Raw genomic sequence first — 23,599 nt, forward strand, 5'->3', positions numbered from 1 at the left:
CGTCCCTGGGATCCTCCAGGCAAGAATACTGGAGTGGGTTGCCATTTCCTTCTCCAATGCATGAAAGTGAAAAGTGAAAGTGAAGTCACTCAGTCGTGTCCAACTCCTAGCAACACCATGGACTGCAGCCTACCAGGCTCCCCTATCCATGGGATTTGCCAGGCAAGAGTACTGGAGTGGGTTGCCATTGCCTTCTCCTAGGTATCATCTAGTTTGATTCAATTCAAGGCAACAAATCTTTAATGAGTACCAGCCTTCCCCAAGGCATCATTTCAGTTGTTGGGCTTGGGCATGCCAAGGCAAGAGAATCATGTTCTTCTCAGAATTGACAGTCTGTTGAGAGGATTATATCACCATATGTGAAATATGACATGAGGTAGAAAATTAACACTGCTCTAGGCTACATAAAAGTAAATGCTGTGGAGGCTTAAAGGAGTTACCCAATGCTTTCATTTTACGGATCAGGAAACTGAGCCTCAGACAGCATAAGTTATTTATTTAAGGCCAGGCATGGAAATAATGAGAATGTGAATTATAACCCAAATTAGAACACTTATCCTTAGAACAGACTTCACTGGTGGCTCAGATGGTAAAGACTCTTCCTGAAATGCTGCAGACCCAGGTTCAATCCCTGGGTTGGGAAGATCCCCTGGAGAAGGGAATGGCAACCTACTCCAGTATTTTTGCCTGGAGAATTCCATGGATAGAGGAGCCTGGTGAGCTACAGTTCAAGAGGTCACAGAGAGTCAGACATGACTGAGTGACTAACACACCCAAACACAACGTGAAATCACAAGAAGGGGGGATTCAAACTTTTACAAGTTCTACTTGATGATTTTCAACAGGCAGAGAATGTATTTTTAAGAAGGCAGAGTAAATACATTTCGATTTGCATTATTTTACATGTCAAATGCTAATTGTTTAAATACTACTATAGCCTGAATGAAAGTGAAATGTCATTTGATTCTGAATCACAAACATTTCTGAGAGACTAAATGCACCAAGTCAAGTCTTCATATACTTTCTCTTGTGCCTTGTCCAATAACTCATTTTATGTAGGGTAAGAAATCACGAATAATTTGTTAAAGAGTAGTGTCTTCAGCGATCCAAATTCATTTTCATTCAATGCCATGCTTCCGTGGAGTGTGAATTTACAGCCATAACATGCTAATCCTAAAGTGAATAACTATATTTTATTGAATCTAAGTCACCGATTGTGAGATGCATGCTAATTTCAGGGATAGTGACTGAAAAAAAATATGCTTCTTAGAATTTATAGTTTATCAACGTGATGGTGAAATGAAAGCTGCTTTAAATGAGTTAGAGGTGTCTATTTTCAGTTGCTAAGATGTTAAAAACAATCCTTTTTTGTTTTTACTATGATAGGTGATAGAAGACATACTTTTATAGTTCAGATGAACATTTTTCAGCTTTGGGTGAATCAGAAAGATATGTATATAATACCTGCCCCCTGCTGGCCAAATATAATCAGCAAGCTCATAATAGAAAGCATATTTATTTTTTAAAAAGTTGAAGCCAAGGGACTCCCCTGGCGGTCCATGGTTCGGATTCTGTGCTTCCACTTAATGGGGTACAGGTTCAATCCCTAATCAGGGGACTAGGATCCCACATGCTGCATGGCATGGGCAAAAATATTTTTTAAAAGAGGGGGGTGTGAAAATGAATTATATCTCAACTAAAAATGCTGTACTGTGGCCCAGTGGTAAAGAACCTGCCTGCCAATGCAGGAGACATGGATTTGCCTGTTTTCCTTTCCCTGGATAGGAAAGATCCCCTGGAGAAGGAAATGGCAACCCACTCTAGTATTCTTGCCTGGGAAATCCCATGGACAGAGGAGCCTAGTGGGCTACAGCCCATGGGGTTGCAAGAGAGTCAAGCATGACAGAGTGACTGAACAACAATACTGAATCTAGAAAAAAAAAATTAAAGCCATAAAGGAGGGGAGGAGGAAGGGAAATAGATTTCAATATAAAATTACTTAGTGTTACCATATTTTCTTAGAGCAACACTGTCAGTGAAAAGATATTCTTACTCTTTGTGTCATGTAAAATAAACATCTAGATGATATGCTGGCTGGGTTGTTTTCCCTATAAACTAGACATATTGACACTGAGCAAACACAGCTCCAAATTAGGTTATCTGGGTGAAGAGTCTCAGCTTCCCAAAGCCAGCTTCTGACAGCTAACAATGATCAGTCGAATTTGGCCTACTTTTTCAGAAGCGGTATTCTTCCAAACAAGAACCAAGAGGAAATAAAGCACTAACAATAATAGCTAATATTTATTTACTGACCCTTCCCTACTTGCCCAGCCCAGGCGAGGTACCCGCCCTGCATTATTTCACTGAATTCTTGCCACCACCCACTAGACTAAATCTTGTTATTATCATCCCCATTTATAGTCTGGGAAGCCTTTCCTCTCTTTGGGAACTTCTTTGCAGTCTGGGATTTTAAGACATGATCACATATTTTTAAATTATTTTAATCAGTCAAAGACTTCTGTGTGTCTGCCTACTGCTGAGCTAGTTATTTCCCTCCGACCTCTGCATACACATTCTTTCCTGGTCATCGCATCCACCTTCCCCATAAACCCTGGAAAAGCAGCAGCAGAGCGGACTCCTGTCACATTCTCAAGCATCAGGCCCTCTTTTTCAGCTGAGGAGACTAGCTGGCCTGCCCTTCAGCAGATGCTCCAGAAACTGAAGTCTATTATTACACAGCCGTGGCCATCACTGCTATTTCTACATTATTATAAATTTCCATGAATGAAATAAACAAAGTTACTATAGAAACCTGATCACAATTCCTTGTTGAGTCAGAGTGCCCCCAGGGCAAGTTACCGTGTGACAACCTTGCAACTCTCAAGAACATCCTGGCCTCTGCCCCACTCACTGGAGACATCTGATAAACTGTCCCCTGCCTCTATGCTCTAGTTTCTTCTCCGCATATAAAATATCAGAAACAAACATGTTGCACTGTTATCAACCACTGTTTATCTGCAAAGCTATACAACATACTTGGGAATATTTACTATGTCTAACCAGATAGATGGTGGAAATAAAAAAGAGGCTGAAGGCTTCCCTGGTGGTCCAATGGTTAAGAATTTGCCTGCTAATGCAGAAGACACAGGTTTGATCACTGGTCCAGGAAGATTCCACATGCCGTGGAGCAAGTAAACCCATGGGCCACAGCTACTGAGCCTGTGCTCCAGAGCCCAGGAGCCGCAACTACTGAAGCCCATTCACCCTAGAGGCCATGCTCTGCAACAAGAGAAGCCACCAGGATGAGAAGCCCGCGCACCACAAGAGCACCTCCCATTCTCTACAACTGGAGAAACGCCCATGTGTGTCCGTTTCTTTAGAAGAAAAGAAGTTTTCCTGGGCCTGTGACCCTTCAGAATAAAGATTCTATTCCAAGCCTTGTTTCAAGTTATCTATGGCCATGGGACGGGTTCCACCAGTGAGCTGTGAGAAAAAGTGACATGTGCAACTTCTGGGTTGGGCTTTAGAAAGGTATGTGTGTGATTGTGGCAGGAGGTACTCTCCTCTTTCTTTTTCCTCCATGCTGGTTTGAATGTGTATGAAGCGGTGAGCTGTGAAGAGCCATCTTCGATTGCAGATGAAAGCTGCAAGTTGAGAGTGGAAGAACAAATGAGGAGGAGGTTGGGTCTAGGACACTGCCCGGACATTTATATGAGAATGGAAGTTCTAACTTGTTTAAAGAATTGTGATTTTGGCCTTATTAATATACCTGGAAATAGGATATAAGCAACCACATCTGTTTTTTTTTCAAATTTGGTATGACATCTTCCAAGATGTAGTTCACTAATGATTTCTAAGCTCTGATTTCTAACAAAGAATACTCTGGTGAATTTCCTGGGAAGGTGGCTACCCATAATCCCCTTATATACATGCAGTTCCTCCTACCAACAAAAGAATGGGAAAGACTAGAGTCTCTTCAAGAAAATAAGAAATACCAAGGGAACATTTTATGCAGAGATGGGCACAATAAAGGACAGAAATGGCAAGGACCTAACAGAAGCAGAAGAGATTAAGAAGAGGTGGTAAGAATACACAGAAGAACTATAAAAAAAAAAAGATCTTACTGACCCGGATATCCATGATGATGTGATCACTCACCTAGAGCCAGACATCCTGGAGTGTGAAGTCAAGTGGGTTTTGGAAACAAAGTTACTGGAGGTGACAGAATTCCAGCTGAGCTATTTAAAATCCTAAAAGATGATGCTGTGAAAGTGCTGAACTCAATGTGTCAGCAAATTTGGAAAACTCAGCAGTGGCCACAGGACTAAAAATTGTCAGATTTCATCCAATTCCAAAGATGAGCAATGCCAAAGAATATTCAAAATATTGCACAATCATGCTCATTTCACATGCTAGACAAGGTAATGCTCAAAATACTTCAAGCTAGGCTTCAAAAGTACATGAACCGAGAACTTCCAGATGTAAGCTGGATTTAGAAAAGGCAGAGGAACCAGAGATCAAATTGCCAACATCTATTGGATCATAGAAAAAGCAAGGGAATTCCATAAAAACATCTACTTTTGTTTCATTGACTATAGAAAAGCCTTTGACTGTGTGGATCACAACAAACTGGGGAAAATTCTTAAAGAGATGAAATACCCGACCACCTTAACTGCCTCCTGATAAACCTGTATGCAGGTTAAGAAGCAACAGTTAGAAGCAAGAGGTAGAAGAACTAGACATTGAACAATGGACTGAATCCAAATTGGGAAAGGGATACGTCAAGGCTGTATATCATCACCCTGCTTATTTAAATTATATGCAAAGTACTTCATGTGAAATGCCGGGCTGGATGAAGCACAAGCATCAAGATTGCAGGGAGAAATATCAATAACCTCAGTTATGCAGATGACACCTCTCTTACGGCAGTAAGTGAAGAGGAACTAAAGAGCCTCTTGATGAAGGTGAAAGAGGAGAGTAAAATAGCTGACTGAAAACTCAACATTCAAAACACTAAGATCATGGCATCCGGTCTCATCACTTCATGGCAAATAGATGGGGGGAAAAATGGAAACAGAAACAGACTTAATTTTCTTGGGCTCCAAAATCACTGCAGATGGTGACTGTGGCCTCAAAATGAAAAGATGCCTGCTCCTTGGAAGAAAAGCTATGACAAAACTAGGCAGCATATTAAAAAGAAGAGACATCACTTTGCCAACAAAGTTTCATCTAGTCAAAGTTATGGTTTTTCCAGTAGTCATGTACGGATGTGAGAGCTGGATCATAAAGAAAGCTGAGCGCCGAAGAATTGATGCTTCCAAACTGTGGTGTTGGAGAAGACTCTTGAGAGTCCCTTGGACTACAAGGAGATCAAACCAGTCAATCCTAAAGGAAATCAATCCTGAATATTCATTGGAAGGACTGATGTTGAAGCTCCAATAGTTTGGCTACCTGATGCGAACAGCTGATTCATTGGAAAAGACCCTGATGCTGGGAAAGATTGAAGGCAGGAGGAGAAAGGGCAACAGAGGATGACGTGGCTGGATGGCATCACTGATGCAATAGACATGAACTTGAGCAAACTCCAGGAGATGGTGGGAGCCAAGGAGGCCTGGCATGCTGCAGTCCATGGGGTTGCAAAGAGTTGGACACAACTGAGCAACTGAACAGCAACCTTCTACCAAGAAGTAGAGTCTGCCTCCCCTCCATTTGAATCTGTGCCTGGCTTTAACTTACTTTGACTGACAGAATGCAAGGGAAGTGATTCTATGCCAGTCCCAGGCATAGGCCCTTAAAGAGTCTGGCACCTTCCGTGTTTACCATCTCAGAAGCCAGCTGCCATCTAAGGAAGCCCAATTATCTGACTTGAGTGGCCAGGTGGAGAAGATGAGAAATGAAGGGAGAGAGAAAAAAGGGACTCAAATGTTCGCCAGTACAGTGACCTCTGAGTGAGATGCTGCACATGGGAGAGAAGCCGTCTTGGATCCTCCAGCCCCAGACATGCACCTTGGCCATTACCATGTGCAACAAAGGTGAGCTGTCTCCACCAAGCCCTGCCCAAATTGCCAACCCAAACAACCATGAGCCATAACATGGTTGATTGAAGCCACTAAGTTCTGGGAGATTGGTTGTGCAGCAATAGATTACTGACACAAACATAAAATAGTTGGAGGTTGTTGATGGAGGGGAGAAGTGGTCATTTCTTGGCACAGGGAGAGAGTGACTAACCAACGCAGAACAAATCTGGCCACTGAAAATTTCCCTCATTGCTTGCTTCCCCCAGCTAGACTGTAATCCATGTGCATGCCCCTGAACAGGGTTTCCACTTCTTTGGCACCATATGAGATATTAGGAAACTTTCCCAATGGACCAAAGAGTTGAGAAGCAAAGAACTCCACAACTGGAAGTCACTATCTTCATCAGAAAGATGCCAAACTAAAAATTCATTGGGGATATACTACAGTGGTGCAATAACAGTTTACCTGTTTAATTTGTGCTAAAAATCATGCCAGGTTAAAAAGTGGAGCAGTATCTCAGACTTCCAAGGTGGTAGTGTAACCACTGGAGACTTCATGTTTCCAATGCAGGGGACATGGGTTCGATCCCTGATCACAGAGCTAGATTCTGCATGCCCTGGTTGGGCAAGTTCTACATGCCATGCAGTGGAGCCAAAAAAAAAAAAAAAAAAGTGGAGCAGTATCTCAATCAAGCAACTTGTTGCAAAGCTGAAACTAGCTTCCTAAAAGTTTATAAATCAATGCGTATTTGTCAACCTGGGAAAAATTTTGTATGATTTCAGAGCATTTACAGCAATGCCCTGACACATCTATTCTCAGCCCCATAACGTTTGTATCCTCAACTGAATCTCTAAAAATAATACCATTCTGCCTAGCAAACTTCTTTGTGGGTCACTGGGTCAACCAAGCTGTCAGATAATTGGCAAGCTGGAAAAGTAGTCCATCAATGTGCATATCTAAAACTGCAGAGATTTTTTTTTTTTAATTCCAGACTTCCGCTTGTGTTAACTCTCCAACTATTCTATTCCACAGGAAATATAAAATAACTAGAGAGTAATTTCAGGAAGCAAGTTGGTTTGTACATGGTCTTTTGTTAAAACATCTCAATGGGGCTGTGTATCTCAAGATACTTGCTCGGTTTTCATTGTCCATGGGTTTTAAATTTACTTGAATTTTTTTTCCTCTTCCTGTTGGCCTAGGGAAAAGTGTTGGTCCAAAGGAGAAGACCTGTAATTGTAACTGTCCATTGTTATATCTACATGCCAATGTAACTGGAAAGGAGTAAAAATGGAAAAAAAAGAAAAAAATATACCCCAAAACAATAGTTGTTACAGTCTATGGGTTTGGGGTTTTTTTATATATATAACATGGAAGTTGTGGCTCTCTAAATATTTTACCCTTCTGCAATTTTCAGTATGTTTTTTTTTCCTACATTGACTTATTTCTATCTATATCTGTTTTTAAAATAACCATGGACATTGAGTCTACTGCCAGAGTGTAGGCTGCCTAAGAGAATGAATTTTGACTTGTGGTCCTTTCAACTTAGCTAGACCACAGAACTGACCACCTCAGCATCAAAAGCCAGCCCAGGGTTCGCTCTTCCCTCCAGATCTGAAGGAGAACTGAGAGGATTTCCTTAGCACTCAGCACAGCTGGGCCTAGAGGTATTGCTCAAGCTGGTGTAGAAATCTGAGAATTCCTTGGCCACCACGTGTCAGATCCTAAACTAGGCTGAGGCTCCAAGCTGTGCTCACAGACCCCCGAGCCCTGCCAACACACCAAGTCAATAAACTTAATTTAATAATATGTTGAAAGCCAAAGAGTCCGTGACATCCCTGGAGTAAAATTCACAGGGGACAAACTCCAGCTTCTCTGTCACAGAATAAAAGAAAGATTTGCCTGCTTGCTGTGTCTTATTTCTCTTTATTTTCCTGAGAGCTCATCGATCACTGATCTCCTTTTCACCCCTGACATTGCATGCACAAATTCCCCTACCCCCAAAGATGCCTGAACATTGCCCTGTCCCACTCTAAGATCAATCCCCTGGAATTGGGGTTCATTTCTTAGTTTTTTCTCTCTCCCTCTGGGAAGGTTCCAGGCCCATCTGGTCCAGCTTAAGACATGCTTGTTGCTTTTTGAGAACAATCAGCAATTTCTTTCCATTGTTATGCACAATCTGGACATCTGAACACTGTGATCCCTGGAGGATTCTGCCAGTGCTTGCTCAGCAGGGAGATTTTTCGACTATCTCCTCCCCTCCCATCATCTCTACCCCTTCCAATGTGAGGGAGCAGACATTCAAAGTGGGAGACGGCGGGGGGCGGTGTGGAGAGGAGTGTTCTGAAGAGCTAGCTTGCACACTCCAAGTCACTGGGCAGTGAGTGAAAGCAACATCTGTGAGGGGCTCTTCTGATCTCAACATCTGGCCTCAGGTCATGTCCTTCTAGAAGAGTGCCTGGAACTCACAGCCTGAGCACTATCCTACATGCATGGGCTGAGCAGGCCCGCTTTGTAGGCTCCTCCTCACTGAGAACTACAGCGATTTACAGGGAGATGTCTAAAACCTCAGAGCAAGGCTGCTGAGGACTTCCCTGGTGGTCCAGTAGTTGGGAATCCACCTGCCAGTACAGGGGAGACGGGTTCGAGCCCTGGTCCAGGAAGATTCCACATGCCTTGGGGCAACTAAACCTGTGTGACCCACAGCCTAGAGAGTAGCCCTCCACTCAGCACAACTAGAGAAAGTCCACGTGCAGCAACAAAGACATAGTACTACCAAAAAAATAATAAATAAAGGAAAGTAAAAGGCTTCTGTGGCACAGATTCTGTTGGCACTCAGTTTTTTTTTTTAAATCATCGCCTGCACTGAAATCTTTACTGCCTGTACTGAAATTCTCAAATTGACATGTCTTGGACTCCTTTTGCCAGCTGGGTGTCAGCTAGGTTGGCCAATGGGAGGCACTCCCATGAGGACACAGGGCAGGAGGAAGAGGGAAGCCGTTAGGCTTCTGGTAGGGACTTTCATGAAGGTTTCCTGGGCTCCTGACTTCATTCTCATCCATGATGGTGTCAGCTGCAGACATGTCAGCCTCAGGGTGAGTTTATGGACTTTGGGTAACACCACTAGGCCACTTGTGCTTCCCCCAGCCCTTGGTTGGGATGGATTTCTGCTCTAACTAGTCTCTAGATGGCGCAGTACTAAAGAATCTGCCTGCCAATTCAGGAAAATTGGGTCAGAAAGGTTGCCTGGAGAATCTACCCACTCCAGTATTCTTGCCTGGGAAATCCCATGGACAGAGGAGTCTGGCAGGCTGCAGTCCATGGCGTCACAAAGAGTCGGCCACGACTGAGCGCACACGCACATAATGTCTGGCAACAGTCTTTTTCCTCTTTTGTTCCTCCGGCCCTTCCTATATGTTTGTAACCATTGCCCTGTATTAACGTCTCCTCTGTTGGAAACACTTATAATGGTTTCTCTCTTCCCGATTACTGATCAATTCAAACTCCCACCTAAATCGTAGAAAAAGAAAAGCCAGGAATAAATCTGAGTCAGTTATCTGAGAAATTACTTGGACCTGGTGCTCTTGTTAAGATGGCTATAAGGTAAGGTCCGGGGCTGTGATGTAGAAGATGTAGAAGGTTCACATCTCGGGTCAGTCCCCTGGCTATAACTGAAGAAAAAGGATGACCGATGCTGCCAAGCAGACAGTGGACAGTGGTACCATCATGAAGACATCTGTAGGACCAAAGCCAGAGAAGCTGTTGTACAACTGCCCCCAGAGGGCAGCATCCAGTTTCAGTCACATCCCTGAATTGTCTGCCCAGATGCTGAGCTGTCAGGAAGGAGTCCTTGGGGGAATGGGCAGGCGCAGACTAAGCTGGGAATGGTTCTCTGCAGGATGGGCAGACCCAAGCAGGATAGGAGCCAGGCTCCTGCGGTCAGCTGCCTTGCCACCTCTGTGCCAGAGCTGTCTCTGGATTCAGGGACTTTGAGCCTAAAAGCCTGGAGACATAGGCTTGGCTCTATGCAACATCAACAAAGTCAAGGCCTTATCCGCAGAAGGGGGATTGGACTAGAATGTTCTGTTAGGCTGGGTCCTGGCAGCTCTAACACGTTATGAGTCAACAGTCTCCTGGAATAGTAGTTTTCAATTACCTGGATTAGTTTTGGAAAAATGCCAGGGCCCCAGATATTCAGATTTAAACTGCAGCTAGAGTTAAAAACCACTGTCTCAGAGCAGTCTGCCTCAACTTTAAAAGGACATAGGAATCCCTTGGGGATCTTATAACAACGTGGCTTTTGATCTGTTGGGTCTGGGATAGGTCCCAAAAGTCTATATTTCTAACAAGCTTCCTGCTGGTGCTCAAACTGCTGGGCACTATTTTGTATTAAAAGATACTAAGTGTTGCGTTAGTTGCTCAGTTATGTCTGACTCTTTGCGACCTTATAAACTATAGCCCGCCAGACTCCTCTGTCCATGGGATTCTCCAGGCAAGAATACTGGAGTGGGTTGCAATTTCCTTCTCCAAAAGGTACAAAAGTTCTTCCCAAATTTGACCTTCCAAGGCAGATTCTCAACCTTTAGAGCATCAGAATGTCCTGGAAGGCCTGTGAAAATGCAGATTGCTAAGCCCCACCCCAGCATCGACAATCCTGCAGGCCTGGAAATGTGCATTTCTAATGCTTCTGGTAAGGAGCCCACACTCTCTGAGATCCACTGCCCTCAAATGATGGTCCTGAGTCTGGTTGTGCACAAAAACCACCTGGGAAGCTTTTATAATGCCACTTGCCTCCTCTAGCTATCCCACATCAGGCTAACTGAACCAGAATCTCTAGGGCAAAACCAAGGCGTGTTGTTGTTCAGTCACTAAGTCATGTCTGACACTTTTGCGACCCCATGGACTGCAACCCGCCAGGCTCCTCTGTCCATGGGATTTCCCAGGCAAGAATACTGGAGTGGGTTGCCATGCCCTTCTGACCCCAGGTCTCCTTCATTGCAGGTGGATTCTTTACCGCTGAGCTACTGGGGAAGCCCCAGGATCAAGGCATGGCTAGGTTCTAAAAAATACTCAGGTGATTCTAGTAAGTAGCCAGGGTGGGTATCCACTGCTCAGAGATGGGTGATTCTCAAAGGAGGGGTGATTTTTCTCCTCCCTCTTCTCCTCCCTCCAGAGGACATTGGGCAATGTCTGAAGACATTTTTGGTTGTCACACGTGGGAGCTGGGGAAAGATGTCATTGGCATTTAGTGGGTAAAAGCCAAGGCTCTAAGCATTCTAGAGTGCAAAGGACAGGACCCCATGACAAATAATTATTGGACACCAGATATCCATTGTTCCAAGATTCAGAAACCTTGTTTAGAGCGGGGTCTAGGAGAACCCCAGAATCTGCCCCAGATCTCCTGAAGCAGAAGCTACATTTTTACCAAGGTTCCCAGGTGATCCCCAAGCTGGAGAAGCACTGTCTTAGATCAGTGGCTCTCTCTTTAAGCTCTTCTGAACACCCTAGAAGGCTCCTTAAAGTGCCAAGTGCTGGGCCCCTGCCCAGAGTTTGTGATTCAGCAGGTCTGGGGTGGGGCCCTGAATTTGCATGTGTAAAGAATTCCAGCGAGGACTTCCCTGGTGGCACAGTGGATAGGAATCTGCCTACCAATGCAGGGGACACAGGTTCAAGCCCTGAACCAGGAAGACTCCACATGCCACAGAGTAACTAAGCCCGTATGCCACAACTGAGCCCACACACTGCAACTACCAAAGTATGTGAGCCCTAGAGCCTGTGCTCTGCAATGGCAGAAGCCCACACACTGTCAACCAAGAGCAGCCCCTGCTCACCGCAACTAGAGAAAAGCTGGAGAGAGGCAACGAAGACCCAGTGCAGCCAAAAATAATTTAAAAAAAAAAAAAAAAAAGAGTTCCAGCGAGGCTGCGGCCAAGGCTACCCCGAACCACAACTAAGAGCTACTGCCAACAAATCCAGAGTCAGGTAAGACAGCCAAATCCCTGCCAGTTTAGCACACTGAGCATTTGCTGATTCCCAGAGTTGCTAACAAAGGAACTATGTCTGTGGGCAGCAAGACACAGAGCTGCTCCCCGCAGGACCATCCGGCCAAATGTCAACAACTCTGCTCAATGCTACAGGGCACATCCCGGAACTAAAATAGCAGGATTTCCCTGCACCTCTCTCTGCTAGCCTCCAGTTGCCTCGATCGCACACCTCTCTCTGCTAGCCTCCAGTTGCCTCGATCGCAATCCAAGAGAGAGACAAGTCATGGGAAAGCCATAAGCTGTGAAGTCAACTCAAGCAAAGAGACTGAGGCTAGATCTGTGCTAAGCCAGAGAAATAGGGATGAAGAGAACCACGGAAAGCAAAACTGGGCCTTTGGCTTTACACATGGAACACAGGTATTTCCTTTAAAAATCCACTTTATGGGGACTTCCCTAGTGGTCCAGTGGCTAAGTCTCTGTGTTCCCAATACAGGGAGCCCAGGTTCCATCCATGATCGGGGAACTAGATCCCACGTGCTGCAACTAAGAGTTTGCATGCAGCAATTTAGGGATCCTTCATGCTGCAACTAAGACTGGGTGGAGATAGATACATAAATAAAAATTTTAAATCCACTGTATGGACACCCCCCACTCCTCCCAAAGTAGGTGCCTCCTGAGGACTGGTGATATTTTCTTACCAACGCAGGTGGCTGGTTGGCCGCTCCAGGCCTTGTTGTCCATACACCTGACTGTCTGCTCCCCTTTCAGCGTGTATCCTGGCGAGCAATAGTACTCACACTGGGAGTTAAAGTAGGCCCCGTCGATGCACTTAAACCCTCCATTCACTGGCATGGCAAGGGTAGGACATCGCTTTTCTGAAAAAGAGAAAACCACAGATTCAGCAGGTCTTAGATTTGTCACGGAGTTTCAGAGTCCAGAAACTGAAAGCATAGGGGGAAGTTAACTGAAATAAAGCAGACAGAAGTCTGAGGAAAGATGGATGGTGTCACCAAGCAGGACGCCATGGGGCCTTTGGGGAGGCAGACCTCTTCCCATATCCTCCATGCTAACTCCTCTCTGAAGACCCAGATAATAGTATCTGCTGCACACTCCCTGAGTTTTTCAAATGCTAAAACCACCACCAAGTGGGCGCAGTGAACTATTTGATGACCCCAGACCCCTGGCGCCTACAATGTTAACTGCCCTGTTACCTCACCATCAACCAATCAAAGAACTGTGCATGAACTTTTCATGTACTCTGAGACCCACACCCCCTCCACACACACACCTGGCCTTTATACAGGCTGTGCTAAAACCCTTCGGGCAGTTGGGAGGTGCGGCGAGTTTGGGCTCGAGCCACTGATTCTCCTTGTTTTGTCCTGCAATAAACCTTTCTCTGCTCCAAACTCCGATCTGGAGTAAGATTGTGCTTCCAGGGGAGACCAGTGAAGGGTGGGGGAGGCAGGACGGGGAGAGGAGGAAGGGGGCAAGGTGGTATCTCAGGCCAGGTGAGCCTCAGCCTGATCTCACAGGGGAGCCCTGGAGCATGACTGACACCTGAGTCTGCCCTGCCTCCAGGCATGGTAGCTGGGCTTTCAGAATCCTTTACCCGTCAGTAGTACTGGGCAGCTAGAGGCTGCCCATGGGGGATGCTCTCCCTGTTAGGATGGAGAAAACAGTGCTCTGAAGGAGCAGAGCCTCTTCTTCCTCGGAGGAAGGTCAATCGACGGTACAAGTCATGAAGAGCAACTGTCCAGGATAGTCACCCAGACGGTATAGTCATCTACACAGCCTGGATCACACGGCTGCAGCCCAACCCCAGTTTCCCCAATAGTTAAAGGCACCCATCTCAACAGTGTTGTTGCAAAAATTGCATGTATGTGAAATGCTTGGTACCCAAGTGCTCCATTCATGACAGCGATCTGGAAAAGCAATGGCACCTGAAATGTGCTTCAACCATGCTGTGCAATGTGCAGTTTCCCGAGTGAGATGGAACTTTTCAGGAAGCTCAAAGTCAGCCCCTGAAATGCGCTTAGAGGCTTCTCCCCGAGGCCTGGTGCCTTTCAGGCAATGAGCATCATTCAGCGGGTAATTCTTCCCTGCCTCCCTAAGTTCTACCTCTTGGAGGAGCACTTTTCTCTACTACCAGTAGTCCAGGGCAGAGCACAATTTTTTTTTTTTTTGAGAGGGAAATAAAGTTTATTAGAGTGGGAGATGCTGACAGAACAGTGGGCCAGCTCAAGGGAGAACCGACATTGAACAGGGGAACTTAGTCCACTTTTATACCCAGGGTACAAGGAGTGGGATAGGGTCTTGTGGGTCATTTGCTGATTGGATGAGGCATGTATACTGGGTGGGGGAAGAGTAAGGCAAATACCTTCTCCCTATGGGGTAGGAGGGAAGACAGGTTATACTGCTCAGGAGGACCTGAAATCCGTTTAATAATTACAACATGGGGGAGAGAAGGATGCTAAGGGTCTGGTTTTTCTGTTCCTGCATTCCAAGGCCCTTCTTGGTTTTATCTGCTCTTTCATCCTTGGGTCACCACAGAGTCCTCAGTTTGGCTCAGATAAAACTCTCTTCTATTCTATTATAGATTGTTTATTGATTATTTTCATTGACACTGGTGAGGCAAATCTTTTCTTCCCTGGTTCATTTTCTCTTTTATGTTGCACCTGGTTTTGATTTTTGCCCTGTTTTGTAGTGTTTCCTTTTTCCATTTGCTTACTGATTTGTTGTTGTTCAGTCACTCAGTTGTGTCCAACTCTTTGTGACCCCATGGACTGGAACATGCCAGGCTTCCCTGTCCTTCACCAACTCCCAGAGCTTGTTCAAACTCATGTCCATCAAGTCGGTGATGCCATCCAACTCTCATCCTCTGTCCTCCCCTTCTCCTCCTGCCTTCAATCTTTCCCAGCATCAGTCATTTCTAATGAGTCGGCTCTTAGCATCAGGTGGCCAAAGTATCAGTTCTTCAAGTGAGTGTTCATAATTGATTTCCTTTAGTATTGACTGGTTTGATCTCCTTGCAGTCCAAGGGACTCTCAAGTCTTCTCCAACACCACAGTTCGAAAGCATCAATTCTTCGGTGCTCAGCTTTCTTTATAGTCCAACCCTCACATCCATGCATTTCTACTGGAAAAACCATAGCTTTGACTAGACAGACCTTTGTTGGCAAAGTAACGTCTCTGCTTTTTAATATGCTGTCTAGGTTGGTCACAGCTTTTCCTCCGAGGAGCAAGAGTCTTTTAATTTCATGGCTGCAGTCACCATCTGCCTCCCATAAAGCAGGAGCTAGGAGGTGGGCCAGAGCACCATTCTTGCACTTATACTGTGGTTTACTCCTCTGCCTGCTGTCTCTGATGCTGTTCCGTGAGACCCCTGATGGCAGATGACCCGAGGGTAGAATGTGTCTTGTTTCTCAATCCCCAACACCTTTCCAGGGTCCAGCACTCATTAAATGGACATAATATAGTGCAAAACAAACCTCTGTTCTCTCCCCCTTTCCAAACAGCCAATCACACCCCTCTGTCTGAACTGTGTCATCTTACTTCTGCCACATCTTAAGAACACACTGGCTTCTGCTCACAAAGGAGTTTTTCTCATCACAGCCCACAAACCATTCAGTAAAAATCCTTGATCTCAGAGCAAAAGAACTTAGGCCCCAGGACTTCCCTGGTGGTCCAGGGGTTAAGACTTCACCTTCCAATGCAAGGGGTGCAGGTTCAGTCCCTGGGTGGGGAGCCCAGATCCCACATGACTTGGGGCAAAAAACAAAACAAAACAAAACAGAAAACAGAAGCAGTACTGAAGCAAATTCAGTAAAGACTTTAAAAATGGTCCACCATCAGGGACTTCCCTGATGGTCCAGAGGCTAAGACTCCATGCTTCCAATGCAGGAGGCCTAGGTTCAATCCCTGGGAACTAAATCTAGTCAGGGAACTAGATTTCACATACTGCAACACAGCCAAATAAACAAAACCAAACAACTAAAAAGCCAAATAACAACAACAAAAATGGTCCACATTAAAAAAAAATATTTAGAACAAATAAACAAAAAAAGAACTTTGGCCCTGACAGGCCCTGGGGTCTCCCACATGGGGCCAGGCTACTCACGCTTGCAGATGACTTTGTCCGACCACCGTTTGTTTGACTGGCAGATCACCTGGGGAGAGCCCTGCAGCTCATAGCCCTTCTGGCAGCGGATGTCACACCTGGTTCCCAGGGTTGTTTGGTAGTATCCTCCTTGAGGGGCCCTGCAGTACACATCCCCGTACTTCACCTTGATGGGGGAGCACCACGGGATGTCTACAGGGGGCAGAAACAAAGGAAAAGGAGAAATAGAAAATGACATCTTCAGAAAATGTGTCTTTTTCAGTCTCGAAGTCCCTGACTGGCTGCATTCCAGATGTTGGGCCTCCAAATAGTGCCCCGTGTCTTATAAGGTATCTCTGGGTGGGGAGGCTATGATCACGGGACTAGGTGTCAGATATATCTGAATATGGGTCCAGGTTCCTCCATTGGTGGCTGTGTGATATTAGACAAATTACTTAACCTGAGTGAATACTCGTAATTATGTCATAGGACTCTTATTAAGGACTGAAAAAAAATGCATAGTAAGCAACTAGCACAGTGCCTAGCACATAGTAAATGCTCAATGAATGCTTGTTCTTTTGAATATTTCCCTTGACTAGAGACAGAATTCTCTTGAGAGCAACTGTTACCATTGTGAACTCTAACCCCAACCATACATATATGATGGCAGGGAGTTAATAATTGGTCAATTTAGATTTTTTTCCAAGTTTGTATCATAATGACTGTAAAAACACGTAATCCCATCTTAATGAGTGTGGATACAGCAACAATTTCCAGGGTTTTGCCACAGGATATAATTTGGGTTTAAAGTCACAGAACAGGGACTCCCCACTGGGAAGCAACCTCCCTTTTCAGATGTCTGCAGTTAAGCCCCCTTCAGGTAAGAGATGACACCCTTCTCCAATGGCAAAGTTCCAGGGTGTTTTGGTCTCGATCTCACAGTTGCCTAGAGAACAGCTTAGGGCGACACATACTTTAGAACCTCTTCCTGGGCCTTTAGTAGGTGCTCGCTGAGAGCCATAAAATTAGCAGGACAAGACTAGCTCCTGGAAAGTTCCCACAGTGCCCACTACACATCAATGGGGACCAGAGACAGCTCCCTCAAGTCTGTCAGGTTCTCCGCACCCTGAACAGGTGTCCCCTCCCTGCAGCTGCCACGCTCCTCACTTTCCCCCAGCACCTGCGCTGTGAGTGAGGTTTATGCGCCATCATGTGGCCATGCAGGAAACTCCCTATTTGACTTGTGTTTCTGGCTGCTTCTCAACCATGAAAACCAACAGTCCTTCCCGTCCAGGTCTCGTGCGTGCATAGACTGTTTTCCTTTTTTTTAAACTATGTGCTTTGACATCACCTTTGGCTAATATTTTCATCATATTATGCTTTGCAGGCAGCTGCAAACGGGTGCTAAGGTAGAGACTCAAGCAGTATTTCCTGGACTTCCTGGGGAGAAGTGCTGTCCCAGGCTTGGTCTAGAGCTGATTAAGTTTGACCATGTGGATACAGACTTGCAGGAGCTTACACCGGGCCTCTAGCCCTTTCTGGAATGAAGTTTCCTTCCTCTGGGGTTTACACATCCAGTCTGTGTGTGCTAACATTTTAAAATGAGAAAAATCTAACCCTGAAGTGAAGTACAAAACAGCAGACTATCTCCAGTATTTTCTTCTAAGTATAATTTTTGAACCGATTTTAAATGTTTCAGTTCTTTCTTTGGTGATGGCTCCTGGTAAGCCACGAAGTTAAGAGATTTCAAGATCACAAGTAAATGAGAAGCCTTTGGGGGTATGTTTGCTTAGTACTGCCAAGCTGTGGATATTTCTTCTATAATCAGAAGTCCTTACAATAAATTCTGAAAAAATCCATAGATGCCTACCACTCCAAGACTTGGAATCTATTGGTTTCTATGACTACTAGAAGTGATGTATATTTCTCCCTCCCCTCTATTTCTGCCTTTCTTTTCCAACTGTAATAAGAAAGACCACCCACAAGCAAACTCCAAAATGTACTTAGTGTTTTAAAACTCAAAGAAGCACTTTGTATAGTCCACAAAGGACTTCCACAGTGTCAGATCTTAAAAGTCATCTGTGGCCTTACCTCTTTGTCTTTGTCCTCTTTTCCCCGCCCTCTATCCCTAACTCCCCCACTGCCTCACTTCCTCTAAGTTCCCCTTCTGGACTGCCACGCTTCTGTGCTTCTCTAGTTCCAGCCTCTTCTCCTGCCAACTGGTCCCCTTCACCGCCCTCTTGTCACCATCTCACAGGTCAAACTGAAATCCTGGACTGAGAACTGGGCTCCAGAGAGAGCAAATGAAATCCCCATCGGGGCAGAAGGGTGATGAGGCGAGAAGAATACAGGAGACCCAGAGGGAGGCAATGAAAACGGTGAGCTAGTAGCGTATGGTGGCTACTGGGCAAAGTCAAGAGGACTGGGCTCATATTATCAAACTCTATCATCTCCTAGTAATTCAAAACACTTTTCAGGGACTCAGGTTCCTAACCTACACAAGTAAGGAATCGGATGAAATTATTTTAAAAGTCCCATCTATTGCATTGGACAAAACGTTCATTTGGGTTTTTCCCTAAGATGGTACTGAAAAACTTGAATGAACTTTTTGGGCAACCCAGTACGATGTTTATTTTTATTCTGATCAAATTTTATACCAGTTTGAAAATGTCCAAAAAAAGTCCCATCTAGCTTTGCAGTTGTATGATTCAAATTCAAATTATGCCTCTCTGCCCTCCTACCCATCTCACACCCATGCCTACCTCCTTACTCCTTCTGACTGATAACTTTGGGTAGTCTCTCGTAATCCTTCCAGCTAAAGGCAAATCCGTTTACATTATGGGTCCCAATCATAATTCCACAGATTTACAACCTGGAAGGGCATCCAATTCTCTACTCATTTTTTCACTCAAGTGTTGAAAACACTCACATCCTCCAGCCTCTGGACTTTGATGTGAGGTTAGGAAATACAGGCTCTTAGAATAAACTAATGTCAGGCAGCAGACCCACAATGTTTAGCACACATATTATGGTTGTCTTTTCCACAACTGTGCCCGGGACAAATATTTAAGGCTAGCAGGTACATTACAGAATGATGGGCATATACATGTATCACAAATTCACATATTTCAGTACAACCAGGCCATTAGCAGTTTTCTTTTTTTAAAATTAAGATATTCTGAGCCTTCACACAGCTAAAAAACAGTGCTGGCTACCTATCCAAAAGCTGTGCTGTTGTCAACATGTAGGGGAAAGATCTTGTTTTTATTTTTTTTTTCAAAAGGAATTTCTTTTGGATTACTTCCCAAGACAAATCTTTGGAAGGTATTTTGACATTTTAACAGCCCTGCAGTGACAGTAATGAAAAAGTCACTGAGTGACTTGAATTTGAAGTGCATGCAAACACCATGAAGTACGCGTGTATTAAATGATTCACTTTGCTGCACAGTGGAAAACAAATAAACATCATAAATTAACTATGCTCCAATAAAAATTAATTTTAGAAAATAATTTAAAAAATAAATGTTTAAAAAAGTGAATTAGCAAAATGTTTAAAATAGAGATTTACAGAAAGGAAGCTCTTATGCTGCTTCAATTAAGACAGTTTATTTAGGAAGAAACCTAAAATTGATTCTTCTGGAAAGCTTTTCATCTCCCTGGGCCATTGTGGAGTTCCTGGGGGTAAGCAGTATCATGTAGCAGACTGAGGAACCACTAGCAAACTCTGGATGTTGAGCTAAAACATCTGGAGTTTAGACCCAAACATAATGTTTGCTAACTGTGAGAGTCTGGGCAAGTCACCTCCCCTCTCTAATCTGCGGTTCCTTCATCTGTAAATAACAACATCATACCTCTACATGTCTTCCTCCTCCCCTCCATTAGTGTGAAGACAGAATGGCATTCCAGGTAAAAGAATCAAAAGCAAGCGTTGCCACATTAAGTGTTGGTTACATTTCACATCTCCTTTCTTTTATAAATTATGATTTATATCATAAATTTAATTCCAAAAACACTGAGTACATACTCTGTGCCAGACACTGTGTAGGGGCCTGAGGATCTACAACTAATCCCCTGGTGAATAATGGTTTGCCTCTAAGTTTTAGAATTTAAAAATAACTGACAATGAAAACAATTCCCTAAGAAGTACATATTCTTAAACATTTTAGGTGAACTCTAGGGCAGGCACATATTTTGGCCATCTGGTCTACCTTCCATACATCCAATGCTGTGAAGGGAGGATGAACACTAGGAACAACGATCCAAGGGCACTACACAATGTCTCTTGTACATGTGAAGGGTCACATGGGCACACATGTGTTTTAGGAAGATTTTTTTTTTAACTCTCAATCAATTAAGTGTTATGAACAGGAAAACCACCTTACTCCAAACAACTCATTAACAAGTCTGTGCTTTGCTTGATTGGTTAATTCCTGAGGCAATAATATAGGAGCTATGGATAAGAATGAGTATTTGTACTCACAGGTCATAAGCAAACATGGAATATGGTGGGAAACAGCTGGACATAGGTACCAGCCATGATGTTAGAAAGGTTGTTCACTTGTGTAGAAAACAACTGAAGGACTTTCTCCAACCAAAGAATGGCCAGTACTACCCTGATCTTCCTATAAGTCAGATACATCATGACAGATCAGGGGAGTGCTCTTGCCAAAATATAGACAAATTTCCTGGACAAAAAGCCATTTTATTCAAATTATTTCTCAAATGTAAAAGGAACTGGATTCAGCAAGGAATAATCTAAATTTACCTTCACTTTTCTCAGGACTCCTTAAGTTTCAGAGAAACAACTCACCAGTAGAAAATATTTATGGACATGCTTACCTGAGCCTGCATAGAAGGTTCTTGATTAGGCTTTTTATACCTGCTGGAAGGGGTGGATTGCTGAAAATGTGTAGAGATGGAATTCTTTATCATTAAAGTTTCATTGGTCAACACACTTTACTCATCATTTCAGGAGCCAAGCCACACTCAGAAAGAGCACAATGAAATGAGCTTATGAAAATCAAGTTTTCTCATTCCCCATTCATCTCAGTACATTAGCAGCACTGGGTCCAGATTTGACCTTGGAAGGTTTACTCAGGATGAGTCTGGCTGTAATGTATGAATTAGGTAGAACTCAGGGCTTGATTTTCACTTTCATCAGCTAGAGCTTGGCTTTGCAGAAGTAAGGATAGTAAAGAAATTGATGAGAATAAAATGACCACTGGGGTGCTGAAGGGTAGCACTTCAGAGATTTTCAAATGCTTTTAGTTTTCTTTTTTTTTTTTTTCTGTATTTTCTTTCAAATGGGAGCATATGCATGTTACTTTTTAAACATTTTCTTTTCTGGACAGGCAATTACAAGTGAAAATGTGTTGTCTGGTCACTTTATTATAATCGGTTCTGCAGGGCAAGAGGGAAAGTTCTCCTGGCATCAGCAGGTCTTCATTAGCACATAAGCAAAGCATTCACCTTTATATTTAGCGTCTGAATACACGACTTCATCATCTTCTAGCGGTGAATCTCCAGATCCTACAATAAAAAAGAACAGAAACTGCAGCAAGAAAAGCCACACGATATGGACGAATATTTTGAAGCACTGCTTTGGCACAGTCCATGCAAGAGGGGCTATTAGAACGCAGAGCAAGAGTGAAAGCTTCTGTGGCCATTCACAAAGGGACAGGGGACCGCTCAGAGTGAACCCGGCTGGACTGAGATTGCCAGAGCCCATCAAAATGAGCCTCCAATGGTTTGGGAATCACCATGTGTCCACTGGAATTCTGGACTCGGGATTGAGAGCAAGTCAACTTCACTCTGAGAAGACGCCAATGAATATGAATCTCATGCCAGCAGAGACGCAGTAAAATGTGTGTGACTCAGGCACAGCCCAGAGTTTCTCCAGCAGTCAAAGAAAACCTGGTAGAACTGGGTGTTTATTAAAAGAACTGGGTGTTATTTTATTTATAAAAATAATCTGAAAATAAGTCCATCTTGTGAAACAAACTTGGGTGGAGGATAAGGAGGCAAATCAAATGTCTTAGTTCAAAGCTGCCTTAGTCTATTTGTAGGAAATGAGGGCTGAAATTGATGACATGGATGTTTGTTCGAAACCTCTCACCCAGGCATGGCTAAAGTCAAATTTCTTGATGAGTCCTGCTACCCTTGAAAACCACAACCTCAGAGAGAAAGTCTGTGTTTAATTTAAAACTTTAAACTCACTTGGAACTTGGAACTGAATCATTTTTCAAATGTTAACTGTTGAATTCCAGTGAATGGTGATTCTTAACCTTTAGAGCAACACCAGGCCCCAAACTTCAAAGCAATAATCTCGAATTTAGAGATCTCTCCCTCTCGCCTTTCTCTTCTGATCACTGACTGTTGAATTAGCAATACCCTGATCACACATTTACCAGCAGGGACTGCAACCATCATAGGTAAGAACATTCTCTTTTATGAGTTTATTCAAAGCTCCAAACAGGAAAAGAGAATTGAGTAATGGTCCTGCTCTTCTTGTATCCTGGATGAGAGATGGTGAGTGGAAATTAAAAGTGATGAAGGCCAGACCATGTCCATTTGGAAAGGACTTTCCCAACGAGAGAAGCCCAGTTCTGCTTCAGGTTTCTTTACCTGGTCTCTGACCACCCAGACAGGTATAAAATTACATAAACTGGTCCTTATTCCATATCAAAAAATGAACACGAAACTCTTCAGGAAAGCAATCTAGCAATGAATCAGAAGCCTATATTCAAATCCCTTGATCCAGTGATTCCCCTTCTGGGAATCTATCCCAAAGAAATAATATTAAATATAGAAAAAGAATTTGCATTTGTTGTATACCTGAAACTAACACAACACTGTAAATCAACTACACTCCAATTTTAAAAAATTAAAAGAATTTACAAAGATTTCTTTGCAACATCATTTAAAATAGAAAAAGACTAAAAAACTGACCAAACAGTCAATATTATGGTTAAATAAACCAAAGTACAGTTACTGGATATAATATAATGTAGTCATCAAAATGTTTATAAAGGGTTAAATAGAAAAGGCTTATTAAGTGAAAAATGTGCTGTAACAAAATTATATAAATGGTATGATTTATAATAATGTAAAACAAATTCAAAATAAACAAGGCATGGAAAAGAGTCTTTGATCACTGGATGCTCTTCTTTCTTCTCTTCTAAATGTTCCATTATAAACATGTTACTTTCATAATGGAAAATAAATTTTATTTATTATTCACTTAATGCAAAGAAGTGTAGTTTCCAAAATATGTTTTGAATGGTTCAGAAGCTTTTAAGAACTTACTGTTCCTCCCCTCCTACCCTGCCCCCTTCCCCCAGAATCAGAGTTGAACTGGAAGTCCTCCAGAACTGGTGAATTCTCCAACTCCATATGGCACATTTCTCAGCGTTGCGAGATATGTCTCATATTAAGAGCAGTTCCCTCTTTCCAAGTCACCCTGGCCTCCATATAATCTATCTAGGTAGGAAGAGGATCTGGACTGAT

General features: G+C 43.6%; 2 protein-coding genes across 4 annotated transcripts in view; both read right to left on the reverse strand.

The window, feature by feature from the left end:
• Nucleotides 1-23,599, reverse strand: part of SRPX (sushi repeat containing protein X-linked) — a 193,998-nt gene that overhangs the window by 99,355 nt on the left and 71,044 nt on the right. For 2 of the 3 annotated variants that reach the window (XM_027962915.2, XM_027962914.2), the window contains 3 exons: nt 21,563-21,622; nt 16,115-16,306; nt 12,697-12,873 (listed from right to left, as the gene is read on the reverse strand). In XM_027962915.2, coding sequence (XP_027818716.1) covers nt 12,697-12,873; nt 16,115-16,306; nt 21,563-21,622 — 429 coding nt within the window. The remainder of the gene's footprint in view (nt 1-12,696; nt 12,874-16,114; nt 16,307-21,562; nt 21,623-23,599) is intronic. The other variant, XM_027962916.2, reaches the window with a different exon arrangement.
• RPGR (retinitis pigmentosa GTPase regulator) overlaps nt 16,253-23,599 on the reverse strand; it is a 177,464-nt gene continuing 170,117 nt past the window's right edge. The window contains exons 17-18 of the mRNA XM_060407497.1: nt 21,563-21,622; nt 16,253-16,306 (exon numbers count right to left, since the gene is read on the reverse strand). Coding sequence (XP_060263480.1) covers nt 21,602-21,622 — 21 coding nt within the window. The 3' untranslated portion in view covers nt 16,253-16,306; nt 21,563-21,601. The remainder of the gene's footprint in view (nt 16,307-21,562; nt 21,623-23,599) is intronic.

The sequence above is a fragment of the Ovis aries genome, chromosome X (genome assembly GCF_016772045.2).
Source record: "Ovis aries strain OAR_USU_Benz2616 breed Rambouillet chromosome X, ARS-UI_Ramb_v3.0, whole genome shotgun sequence".
NCBI classification, from domain to species: Eukaryota; Metazoa; Chordata; class Mammalia; order Artiodactyla; family Bovidae; genus Ovis; species Ovis aries.